Genomic DNA, 14,108 nt, shown 5'->3' with positions numbered 1-14,108 from the left:
TCATTACCCCCTAATAGCTTATGAACGGCATATTTGACATTTGATTTGTATACACAAAAATATAGTATGAGTTTATAGAAAGTATTAAATGCTACTTCTGACGTTAAGATGGTAAAAAGGGTAAAAATGACAATTAAATTGAGCAGTGGACTGGGTCAGGATGACAGACATATGGGCATTATATTATTGCCTTACTGGTGTGGTACTGTGGTGTGTGAGTTAGATCGTGAAGCTTATCCAATATTCATTTTCTTTTCTGGTTAGGAGATGTGCAGCTATATTTATTGCATCTTATAACCGGTGAGTTACATAACCATTTATTTCAATGTAGTTTACTAGAAATGATCAAATGCAGAGTTTCTGTTAAACTTTAATAGTCAAAACGTCAAAACGTTACCACAAGTACAACCACGTCAAATTTTCGTTGCTGATCAACATGAGCTTGTTTTTATGAAAAAAGAAAAAAGTTTGGTCTATCATTACAAAAAAAAAAATAAAAAAAATAACGGTCGAGTTTGCGAGCGGACAAGTGGCGTTGTTAGTGTAAATGGAACAAACGGGACCAAAGAAAAGGTTGAAAATTTGAAGTCATTGGTCATCAAATATCTAAAATTGAGCCCACTTGTTAATGGCCGTGATTCTTAGCCCAACCAAGTTGACCAATTCCATGAAAACTAAATAACACTTAAGATATTTTGAATATGAATATGTTAATGACGTACAAAGCTTCATTTAGTAATTAGATAGTTGTTTTAACTATCTTCAGGATTCGGTTCTTACTTCTATAAAGTGGAGTTCAAACAAAATTTATATAAAACAGTCTTGAGGGATTAGTTGTAAGAATAACTTTCTACTTCACATCTAGGTAAGTCATCTTCAACTTATCCAAAATACATCTCTCATTTTAAAGTTGGCTTTGCAAGCACGTAACTACTCAATATGGAAAGAGAGGAATGTCCGATTACATTCTTCTGAATCACCAAGATCATTCAAGCACGTTTCGATCCCTTATCTCGAGCTCCGTTCGACGCACCAAATGTGGACTCTTAATCAAGTAATTTCACTTCCACCAATAATCATGTGTTTCTTGAAATGTTTTAAATTTTATTCTCCATTCCTAATGTTTTAAAATTGATATTGTCCTAATGTTTCCAGCATTTGTGGAAGGTTTTAGTGGTTTTCCTCGATTTGATCAAAATTGTTGTATTGTTTAAATATCTAAAGATTTGAAACCGAATTAAGATTACAATTGTTGCAACTCAAATTAAATACTTCTAAATTTTGACTATGATGGCGATGATGATGCAATCAATTATTTTAGTTTTGTGTCTTAAACCAACATAATCATTTTCAGAATTTTAATAAATCTATATGTTTCTTGTTATTGGTTAGGCATCATTTTCCCATCATAAATAAATTTGGTAGCTTTCAGATTAATTTTACATTGGATCTTTAATGAAAAATATATAAAATGTCTGGGTTTCAGTACAATGATATAAATGGCTACAAAGAAAAAGAAGCATATAGTGATATAACTTGAAAAAGAAAAAAAAGAAGATATAACTGGAAATTGGAAGACTACCAAAATGTTGTGGACCATCACCGTGAGAGAGAATGGTGGACATGTAAATATTCACATTTTCTTCTCGAGACCGCGTCCAGAAAACGATTTTCCCAGTCAAAACGAATTTTACAAGTCAACATGTTTTCGATTCGGTATTTTGTACTGGAATCAAATTATTTAAATTATGCACCGATAATATTTTCCAACTATAAGTAAAACAAAAAACGGTAGTCCTCTCCTCTTGGTTAGTTCCGCAGTACTTAATCTAATCAAAAGGTCGCGAGTTTTAATCTAGGAACTTAACTTTTGTTGGGTCTCTTAATTTCTAAAGGCGATAATGGTCATGTAATCCGGTTTAAAATTTAGTTTTTGGTCTGAAACTTTTATGTAGGAAATTTGTGAATATCGAAGTGGGATTTGACTAAAAGGTTTTAGGTGAGTGAGTGCTCAAGGCTGCATTACCCTCTTCCTTTTGGCAGTGAAGTTCGACTCTACTCCCTGATAAGAAACTAAAATATGGGCTAATTAAGGACCAGACAAAACAAAAAAATGAAGTCCGATTTTAGTTTGATCCGAGTTATGTTTTCTTAAAACATGGACTGAATGTTTGTGTGGTTTGTTTAAATCAATTGGGGTTGGGAGTTGGGACACCCTTCTTGGAATAGTGTCATAGGATTAAAGTCGTCAACTCATGTGATCATAATATTCAGTTATATGGATGCATATGTTGTTGATATAGGTAATCTCAAATATTAGTCTAACTATCATCAACAGTTTCTTGATCATGAAAAAATGCATAAGATTAAATATTGTAATTAAGAATGTTTTGAAAAAATAATTGTGGCATCATGTGACACTTGAATCACTCAAAGTACACCTTAGAATTTGTTGTATTTTTATAGGAATCAAATAAGTGCGACATCAATGTGATTCGGCCCTACCAGCTTAATGGGTTTAGTTGAGATTTTAAAATGGTTTTAATAGCTTAATGACAGGTTACTTTACTTATTTTTTGAACTCCCTCATTACAAATTTTGATTTGGCTATGATAATTGGCGCATAAAATATTTTTCTACAAAGAGAGGCCTTTCTATATGAAATATGATCGTCATTGTAATATACACGTCTATATTTTTCATTGTCAGTCATATGCAATATTTCCACAAATTGATTAGTTAACGGCTCTAATATGATATTTTTAACGTTGAATACGATGATCTGTGTAATAATATAATTTCGAATGTTGATATATAGCAGAATCAGCACACTAGCATTCCCTTACTTATAGATGAGTTCTCAATTCGTATTTTATTTATTTTCCTGCTTCATTTGAACAAATATGTTTTGTCGGAAAAAATAAGATATTTTTTTGCAACCATAGTGGAAGAACAAACGGGGTTTAAAATAGTGATCGTTTTATTTTAAACTATGTAAATGTGGGGAGTGGGGACTTAGGTTTTGGGTGGTCTTCTTATATATGGACTCTCCAACATGTCTAAAAAGAGCTGAACCAAAAAAAAAGGATCCATGAAATAAATGTTTCCGTCGTCGATAAACTTATTCAGAGTTTGACACTGGTGTAAACGGTTTACTGAGTCAAGTCACTTTACTCCACTCGTATCAATATTTTGGCGGTACAGGTGTAATCGCATGAAATTAAAACCCGCAAATTTATAATAGTATTTATGCTTGTAATTACCCAATAGTAATATTATCGATACGTATTTCGGTGTGATAGATTCATAAACATACAACCAATTGAAGTATATTTCAATATGAATCAAATAAACTTTGGACAAGTGAGAAAACTAAAATGCGCTGTCTAATCTTATATGATAGTCTCTATAGATTAATTTAATAAGTAGCCTTTGAGGAAGGCTTTTTCAGCTGCCCATGATCATATACCTTACGAAAAAAGTTATCGCATTTAAAATGTTTTGCCCCTTTAAAATGAAAAAAAAAAAAGTAGACCTTTTGGGGAGGTCCAAACGCGTCAAAGAGAATTCAACTTGTTTTTTTCTTTTTTTTTAAGAAAAGAGAAGAGAGAATTCAACTTTATAACATGATGAATACATTGATTGCATAACAAGTCGGTATCATTTTTTATTGGCCTAAAATAATATGGTAAAAAAAATCTATTTTTAAATATCGGATATGCTTCTCAAATCTAAATTACTTTAGTAAAATTTGGAAAACCAAAAAAAAACCGGACATTCTACAGATATAGCCAAAGTAACGAACAGTATTATAAAACTTATTATAATTTATTAGCTATGGCTGTCTAAATTTGTGAAAATTATACAATCTAGGGTTTCTTTTCGACATGGAAAAAATCTAAACATTTAAAAAGTCATCCGAATTTCACCATGTTCCAAAATTTTATTTACCGACTTTCTACAGAATTCTTCGAAGAAAACATATAGTAGGGCAGAATGGTAATTGAGATAGAAACAGTAGGTCGACAAGAATTGTACGTGAAGTTGTAATAAATGCAGAAAGCTGAAACTCTTTAACTCCTTTTCAAACTTGCACTTTTTTTGTTTGTCTTCGCAATAAAACTATTCTCTTGTTTGCGTCAGCTTTTTTTAGTTTGCTCTCGCTACACGACAATTTCAGTTTTATCGGAGACCATTTTTTTGAATCCGATAACCCAGTGACCCGATCGTAGAGAGGTTTATATGATTCGGTTTGCGATCTACACGGGAACAATAAGAGATTTTGCATAGTCCAGCTTGATTTACCATTTATTCTATTAAAACAGAAGTACATTTAGTGTTTGCATCCAAACACTCTTAAAGTTTTTTTTATAATATATTTAATTTCTGAAAATTAGTTATTAATTTAGATATTTTTAAATTTCCTAAAATCTAGGTCATCTTTAATTTAAATTTCAAATTATTATAAATTTATTTAAATTTAGTTACAAAAATTTGCATTCAATTTAATTTAAATTCAAAAAATTCAAAAAAATTATAATTAAATTTTATCACGAAAATTTAGATAATAATTTTAATACTTTAAATTTTCTTAAATACAGGAGAGATTTAATTTAAAATTTAAAATTTAAATAATATTTTTATAAAAATGCATAATAAATAAATATTTTATCGTATTTTATCATAATCAATTGGTCTAAAATATCAAATATTTGAGATTAATAAATATTTATATACAATAATATGATCGAACTGATAAAAGTTATATATATATATATATTAAGGTCCATGAGTTAATTTATTAAAACATGTAAGATATTAAGATGATTTGAAACAATTAAACTAACAGGTTAGCCAGTTTATATATATACATTTTTTTAATAGCACAAATAATAAATAAATATTTTATTATATTTTTCATAATTAGTTGGTCCAAATATTCTGTATTAGTAAATATTTATAAGGTTATACAATTATAATTATAGTCTTATACGGGTTAGTTTGTCAAAACATGTAAGATATTAAAAATGATTTAAGACAACTAAACGGATGGATTAGCAAATTCATAGATATATAGATTTTTTATGTGTAAATCTAAATTCACATAATACAAAGTTTATAATTAACATTAAATCAATGTATACTTAATTAACGCATACTCTTATTCTACTAATATACAAACTTTTACTGTTTAAAATTAAAATATGATAACAATTTTTTGATTTAAAAAAATAAATAACAAAAACAAATTATATCTAAACAAAAAAGATAAATGCAACTTATATTATAAATAAAAAAAATAAAACATTTTCGTGCGGACGCACAGGGTTAAAATATAGTTTTATTTTTAGATTTGAAACACAGTTTACAGTTTTATATATTGCGATTTTTATCTCTTTGTAACTTTTTTTTTCTAGCAAATGTCTCTTTGTAACTATCAACTGTTAAATATGTAAATAATTTGGTTTTTCTTTATTCAATATCTTTAAGATAATCGGTTTCATTGTCTTCGTGGTGGTTGATTAATGGAGAATGTATGAACTAGATAATGAAGTTGAAATACTTAAGAGAAGATCCATTTACTCTTGAATTCTGACCAAATAGTAATTGATCTAATTAAACCATCCCAAGGACTTTAAACTTTGATTTGCATGTAGGGATACATATATCTCTGCCAATGTCTATAGCAAGTTTTCCTCTTTAAAAAAACACGCATATACTTTTCCTAATCATAAAGTATTATTGTTAATATTATTAACTAACTGAAATATTCGAAAGTTAGAAAGACGAGGAGGGTCTGTAATTGGAAAAGAGAAGAGTATAATAGAGAAAAGTTTGGTGTAGAAAAAGGCTGCAAAGGAGGTTGGTTAAAAAGTGAGTGAACTCGATAAACGCGTAACCCTAAAGGCAAAGCGTGCGTTACACTTACCCCAATTATTTTATCTTTTCAACTTTCGTTTCTATCTACAAGAAAGATATAGTTTGAGAGGACCAAAAATTATTACAGCTTTCTTAAAAAGCTATTTATAACGAATAAATATATCATGAAAATAATTTGATTCGACTATTTCGATGGGGTTTTTCTTTTCTGAAGTCGTCAACAACTAATTTATTCACTATATTTAAATGGATGCCATGGTAAATCAATAGACACAATAACGATTTTTGAACGGAACATGAATATATATCTAACTTTTCCGTGAGTGTGTACAGTACAGGCTATAGCATTATTGGTTATGATTTCTGAATATTAAAATCTCACATAAATATACTCTGTTACATAGACATCACAATGATGAGAGATTGAGAGGTAACAAATGAAATAAAGACAATTAGTTTGGTGTAGAAGTAAGAGTCTTTTTGCACAAAATAGATTGTGTATTAAATGGTCTCTGAATTTATTGGGTCGGCTCGCACATCGGCACATGTGATGACCTTACCATTCTTGTCTCTGCATTTAATATTCTTTGTCCAAATAATGAAAAAAAAAGTGAATTAGGATTGTTTGAGTTGGTAACAAAACCAAATTTATAACTTTTGTAATTTCTTTCCTTGTTCCAAAAGGATGTCAAGCTGTCGTCCAGCATTTGGTTATCGTGATCGATTTGGTATACTTCAAGTTTATATCAAATTTTGTTTTATGGGTTATATTGCTTTTAGCAGCCTGGTTATACCATTTTTGGTTATGAAAACAACAGAAGGTGTAAAAGCTAAGAGCAATTGACTTTGATGGAAGACATTTAATCAAAATTATGATCATTGAATCAAGGATATAAATCCGTAAGACTTATGTGACGTTCTTTTCAATTGTTTGCTCGTTCTGTTGATGTAAAAAGGTTATATGTTATTTTCAAAACGATTGTGACACTTTGGATTGTATTTCATTTTGAAATCTAACAGCAAGACTGGCACATGATGCATTTAAAAACAGAAATTCAATAGTTGAAACAATAATTGATTAAAAACAGAGCATTGTACTTTTATGATCTAACAATTTGCGTGAAAGACTTCGATATAATTATGATCTTAAGTCAATAACATCAGCTCGTCAACTATATATATGTTGTACATTTTCATTTTCATTTAAAGTTTCATTTTAATTTTCAATTTAACTTCAAAGTTAAGTAAGTGTATTTCACTGCAAAATTTAAATAAAATATCCGCATATATCAAAAATAGTTAAACATGAAATACTCAAGTAAATGTTTTTTTTGAAATGTAAATGTTTTGGCTTAAAATTATTTAACCGGCCGACCAAAAAAAAATTATATATAAACATAAAAGGTTCTTTGTTCTACTCCTCTCATTCCGTTCTGTGTGTAATATTTACTTCTATATATTATTTTGGTCAATTACTTCAAATTTTTTACAAAATTTTAACAGAGCACAGAAGAAAAAAAAAGAGCTTTTTAATCGGCGGAAAAGAGACATGAGAAAAAGAAAAAAAGGCAAATACGAAAAGGTGAAAGCTTTTTGTGGCGATTCTTTTTGCAGGGATTGCGTGTGAAAAACAGATATTTCGTTTTAAAAGGAAAAACCCAAAAAAAGTTAAAAAGGGATAAAAAGAAGAAACTCACACGTTTTGCATTGTTGGCGCGTGAGATACACCACCCTTCCCGATCAGCACTCAGCTTATGATCACGACCACAAAAGCACTCAAGCGATGTCGTACACGCGCAACTTTTAAACGCGTGAAACAGTTTTGTCTCATTTCTCTGACTAGATTCAACTTTTATATCGTCATCAAAACTTTATTAGTTGGTACCTTTTTATTTTTTTTCCCACACTCATCTGAAAGTGGTAGTAATTTATAATTTTTCCACGTTTAATCCGTAACATCATATATATATCAAGTCTATTATTTTTCCACAAAAGTTAGTTCTTAACCGTATAGCAAACTACAAAAATAATCTCAAGATATGTTCTATCTTCTGGTTGAACTCGTAGATACAATCATACAAAATTTTAACTGTCAAATCATTGAATCTACGTTCAATGGATTAGAAAAAATGACACTAAAAACGGAGCTTTGTAATTTTTATACCTTTAATTAGCATCTAATTTCACTTTTTTTTCTTTGCTAAAACAAATATACGTACATATGTTATCTTTAAAATATTGCTCTCAAATTATGAACATTAGTTTGGTGTTTAACTGTTTATCGTCCAAAAAGGAAGAAACAAGCAATTTTCAAACCAAGTTAATGACTTTGAGGCCTTTGCCCCATTGTAGACGCAGCAGACACAAAAGGATAAGTTTGTAATTTCAAGTTACAGCGTCGAATAAGTTCAAATAGATAGACATTGAAAAGTTATAAGAAAGTGTTTAAGTTCTTGTGAAGCAGATGATCCGATTTTTCCTTTTCTTCTTCTTCTCTTTTCCCACGCGCTCACACAGAGACACATACACTGCAAATCCACAGTAACTCAAAAAGAGAGAGACATATAGAGAGAGAATTCAAAAAGCTCTCATTTTTACCTTTCTGTTGATCGCTTTTGTTTTTCTGTAAAAAGCCATCTTTTGTGTTGATCCTTTTTTTTTTTTACCTCATAAACAATTTCTCTGCCAAAATTTTCCTGCATTTTTTCCGTGACCCCTTTTCTTCTTCTTAAATTTAATATCTTGGCTGGTCCAAAAAGTTCTTTATGCAAAGGTTTCTTCTTAAAAAGATAACAAAGAGGAAAACCAAAATCAAAAAAAAAAAAATAACAACAACAAATAAGGCTTTTCTTTGTTGTTGTTTCCGTTGAGAAAGTTTTAATTTTTTTGAGATGAGAGCAGATTTGATTACAATACAGCAAACGCTGACGCCGGAAGCAGCGACTGTTCTTAACCAGTCGATTGCGGAGGCGACACGTCGCAACCATGGCCACACGACGCCGCTCCACGTGGCGTCCACTCTCTTATCTTCTTCCTCTGGTTTTCTCCGACAAGCTTGCATCAAATCCCACCCAAACTCCTCTCACCCACTCCAGTGTCGAGCTCTCGAGCTCTGTTTCAGCGTCGCCCTCGAACGCCTCCCTACTACGACCACCACTTCCGACGCGTCTTCTCCATCGCAAACGCATGAGCCGCTACTTTCAAACGCTCTAACCGCGGCTTTGAAACGCGCTCAGGCTCATCAACGACGTGGTTGTCCCGAGCAGCAGCAGCAACCGCTTTTAGCCGTTAAAGTCGAGCTCGAGCAGCTTATCATATCGATTCTCGATGACCCGAGTGTGAGTCGGGTCATGCGCGAAGCTAGCTTCTCTAGCCCCGCCGTGAAATCCGCGATCGAACAGTCGCTTTTTGGTAATTCCGCTAACCCGAGACAAACCGGCTCACCCGGACTCGTTAACCCATCTGCAATTGGGTTTGGTTATCGACCCGTACCGGCTCCGATTACCCGGAATCCGTATCTTAATCCCCGGTTACAGCAACAAGGCGGCTCGGGGCCGCATAGTGGGATGATGCAGAGGAATGACGAAGCGAAACGGGTCATCGAGATAATGATCCGGACCCGGAAGAGAAACCCGGTTCTCGTCGGCGATTCAGAGCCTCAAATTCTGGTCAAAGAGATTCTCGGGAAGATCGAGAGCGGCGAATTCTCCGACGGGCCTCTTCGCAATTTCCAGGTGATCCGTTTAGAGAAGGAATTAGCTTCTTCGACGAGGTTCGGTGAAATCTCCGGGTTGATTGAGACCCGGATCGGGAGTTCTGATTTGACCGGCGGAGTTGTTCTCGATCTCGGCGATTTGAAATGGTTAGCGGAACATCCGGCGGCGAACGGCGGAGGTGGAGGAGCTGTGGCGGAGATGCGAAAGCTTTTAGAGAGATATAAAGGAAGGTTATGCTTAATTGGTACTGCCACTTGTGAGACTTATCTACGATGTCAAATTTATTACCCTTCAATGGAGAACGATTGTGATCTTCAAGCGATTCCGATCGCCGCCAAATCGCCTCTTCCGGCGATTTTCCCAAGGTGCGTCTTTTATTTAATCGAGTTTCTCGATTAGAAAATGGGATCGATCAAAGTTTTCATTTTTTTAGTTTTGTATTTTCTTAGGCTCGGGAACAACATGAGCAACAAGAACGCTACGTTATTAAGCAGCAGCATCATTTCAGTTGAATCGCTATCTCCGAAGAGGAACGTTCAGATGAGCTGTTGCTCTCGGTGTCTGCAGAGTTACGAAAACGACGTCGCTAAATTGGAAATAACCTCAACCGGAACTAACCGGCCGGTCTTGCCGCCGTGGCTACTGAACGCTAAAGCCAACGACGACGGTGACAAGAAACTGGTAAGTAATTTGACAGATTTTGCTTTTAGGATATCATGAAAATAGAATGTGAAAATGAAAATCTTGAATTTTTTTTTTGATAGACAAAAGATCAACAGATTGTGGAGTTGCAGAAGAAATGGAACGACTTGTGTTCGCGTTTACATCCGAATCCGGCTGTGTCTGAAAGAATAGCTCCTTCTTCGTTGTCTATGATGAAACCAAGTTCAAGATCGGAGATAACACCACCAGGAAGTCCGGTCGGTACAGATTTGGTTCTTGGACGGCCAAACAGAGTATTATCCTCACCGGAGAAGAAGAACCACCAAGAAGCGCGTTTCGGAAAGCCAGGAGATTCGTTCGACATCGATTTATTCAAGAAGCTACTAAAGGGCTTAGCGAAAAGCGTTTGGTGGCAGCACGACGCAGCGTCTTCCGTAGCAGCAGCGATTACGGAATGCAAACACGGGAACGGAAAATCAAAGGGTGATATTTGGTTGATGTTCACAGGTCCAGACAGAACCGGGAAGACCAAAATGGCTTCTGCGTTGTCTGATCTTGTCTCTGGAAGCCAACCAATAACAATCAGCCTCGGTTCTGGTTCGAGGACGGATGATGGTTTAAACCTCCGTGGTAAAACGGCGTTGGATAGATTCGCGGAAGCGGTTAGGAGAAACCCGTTTGCGGTTATTGTATTGGAAGACATCGATGAAGCGGATTTGTTGCTACGTAACAACGTGAAGCTAGCGATGGAAAAAGGGAGAATCTGCGATTCGTATGGACGCGAGGTTAGTCTAGGGAACGTTATTATAATCCTCACCACGAATTCTTCTCAAAACGTTGTTACTATCGATGAAACGAGACTAGAGAGTCTTGTGAGCAAAGGATGGCAGTTAAGGCTCTCTGTTTGCAACAGCAGCAGAACACGGAAACGAAAACCGAACTGGCTTTATAACGAAAGTGAGGATCAGACAAAGCAGAGGAAAGAGATCTGTTTCGACTTGAACGAGGCAGCAGAATTTGATTCATCGAGCGATGTAACGGTCGAGCACGATCAAGAAGATAATAGTGATCTCGTCCACAAGCTAGTGGCTTTGGCAGACGACGCTATAGTCTTTAGACCGGTTGATTTTGGTTCGATCAAGAACAAGACCGAGGAATCTTTAAAGAAACGTTTCTTGATCGGTCTTGGTGATGGATTAACGGTGGAGATTGAAGACGATGCTCTGGAGAGAATCGCGGGTGCGATTTGGCTCAGCAAGATTAGCTTAGAAGAATGGATTGAGGAAGCAATGGGTTCGAGCTTGAATAACGTTAGAGCTCGAGTGTCTTCTTCTGAAGATTCTGTGATTAGGATTGAGCTTGAAGATGATATGAGTGATCGAATCTCCGGAGGGTATCTTCCGAGTAGTATCAGAACGGTGATTGTTTGATAATTTTGTCTTTCTGGTAGTTTCGTAATTATGAGAATTGGTGAGGGTAAAGAGGTAAATATTGTAATGTCTCCGAACCGTCTTTGGCGGGGTGGAAGGAAAGTTCGGTAAAAACATTAACCAGTAAAAAAAAGTGTTATAAAAAAGGTTAACGGGTTATATTATCAAAATCAACGGCTGAGAATTATTCGCAGACTTTATATGATCGTATATATGAAAGTAGAAAGTATATACTCCACAAAAAGAAATGGAGGAATCTTCTAGAAATAGTAATTTATATGAAAACAAATAACGAAATTAATTAAATAAATAGAGGTTTTATTGAGGACATAGTGGATTTTTAAAAATATATATATTCAAGATTACATTTGATTATTTTTTCGTATGTTTCTTCTTGGAGTTTTATGGAATATATTAGTGTTTTAGCAGATGGAATTTTAGGAAAACTATACTAAATAGATTGCAATATTCAGAGGACATTTATTTCAGTAGAAAGTTGTACTTTAAAATATTAGGTGGGTTCGGCTAGTATGTGGCTTGTCTTTACTTCACCTTTTTAAAATGAAAGCAGCAAATCCAACCACTCTCATGGACCAAATATTTGTTAGAAAAATCCTTCCCCATTGTCAGACTAATCACTTATAGTTTTTTTTGTTTTTTATGAAAGGGTATAAAACATCTTCTTTATTAGAATGTTGAGCTTCTAATTTTTTTACATTCGAAATAAGCTTTGTGCTAAAACAAATTAGTGATAAATAATAATAATACTAGGAAGATTGATAATGTTTCTTACTTGATTTTCAACTCAAATAGCGTCGTGCATGTACAAAAGGTTTTTTTCTTTTTCTAGTGCTATCGGGTCTTGAATAGTGTATTGACAACAAGATTTATCCTCTACAAGTTTCATTTCATAGTAGATAGAGTGAAAATTAGGATCTTAAGTAACACATTCACATTTGGGTTTAAATCACTGGAATATAATCCGTCTTTGAGTTTCACTTGGTCAATACGCGCAATTTAGAGTCATGCGAGTTCAAAACAAAGTTGAAAACTACCAAACCGGCTTTGACCAAAACGTGTTCAAAATTCAATTGTCAAGCGGTCGGTCGGACCACACGTTGTGATCGCTCCTTTTGTGCTCTTGAGGTCATATGCTTTGATTGGGATATCATTTATGACCATTGATTCAAAGCTTCAACCTACAAACCGGTCAACCACCGATATTAAATTTAAACCTAACGTATGATAATAAGAAAATGACCCTTCGTCTAGTGATCTAAATTAAACTACATGACGCCATGGCTTTCCATGTTCGATTTAGACAAATAGATCGAATTTAAAATGACATCCGGTACATCCACGATATCATTTTATGTAGCGACAACATGTTTTTTGCCGTATTTCGTCAGCCTAGGGATTTTTTTTTTATATATATAAATTATAGCTAATATGAAAGGAGTAGTCACAATCTCTAATCTAAGTTGATTCTTATATGAATATCTACCACTTAACAACGACATGCATGCAGTGAGTTCACATGGCCCATATGCGTTTTTTTTAACTGGATTTTTCTATCAAAATTCAGAGTAATTTCAAAATCTAGTAGCATACAATACTACATTTAATGAAATTCGATCTTTCTACCCAGACCTCATATTTCTGAGATCTTGTAATTTTTTTTTCATTCTCGTAGACCACCCACTAATTATTACTATTTGTTTTGCTGGAACAGTCATGAATTACTTTTGGCTTTTATAAGTCATATAACCCCGGTTCCCTGTTAGACACTTGAAGACAAAGCTTTCTAAATTACTTTTTTTTTTCCTTCGCCTTTTTACATATTACAATATAGTAATGTTTAAGAGTGGAAGATAAGGCTGAAGTTTTGTTGTACTTAGTTTATACATAATTAAAAGCATATCCATTACTTTTTCAGTATTATTAAAATATGGATTTGTTTGAAATAAAGCAGGTTTTAACCTAATTATTGACAACAAATAATTAAGGGGATACACTTTAATATTCGTTTCAAAATAAAAGATTATAGCCAAAGAGAAGCACTAGAACAAGGAGAAGACAAACCAAAACATGCCTTTATATCATTCAATTATTTAGTTATATATATGGACCTTATGGTCTATCTACCTTTTTGGTGGGTTTGCATTATATATGTCTCCTCACTTCATACTTAAACATATCATCCACCAAAAAGTAAGAAAGAGTAAGGCACGGTACTGTAGTAGTTGAAAAATCTTAAATATTAAATAGATTCAATTTATCCCACACAAAAAGATTCATCATACACCATGCCAATACTTGATCTTGAAGTGACAAAAAGAAACTCATAATAACACCGATGTGAGAGTGTAATTGAATAATCTTCAAGTGGAAAATAAAATAATGTAGAAAATGCTGCAAC

At 33.7% G+C, this 14,108-nt stretch overlaps 1 protein-coding gene across 1 annotated transcript; it reads left to right on the top strand.

The window, feature by feature from the left end:
• The first annotated feature begins 8,364 nt into the window (after positions 1-8,364).
• Positions 8,365-11,835, top strand: LOC18031041 (protein SMAX1-LIKE 2). The gene is made up of 3 exons (XM_006412653.2): positions 8,365-9,961; positions 10,046-10,277; positions 10,361-11,835. Exons 1-3 carry the CDS (start codon positions 8,772-8,774, stop codon positions 11,687-11,689), a joined length of 2,751 nt encoding a protein of 916 aa, XP_006412716.1. The 5' UTR covers positions 8,365-8,771; the 3' UTR covers positions 11,690-11,835.
• Positions 11,836-14,108: the final 2,273 nt, after the last annotated feature.

The sequence above is a fragment of the Eutrema salsugineum genome, unplaced genomic scaffold (genome assembly GCF_000478725.1).
Source record: "Eutrema salsugineum unplaced genomic scaffold, Eutsalg1_0 scaffold_1, whole genome shotgun sequence".
Taxonomy (NCBI): Eukaryota; Viridiplantae; Streptophyta; class Magnoliopsida; order Brassicales; family Brassicaceae; genus Eutrema; species Eutrema salsugineum.
The sequence above is the reverse complement of the archived record's forward strand: the minus strand, read 5'-3'. Positions and strand labels throughout refer to the sequence as shown.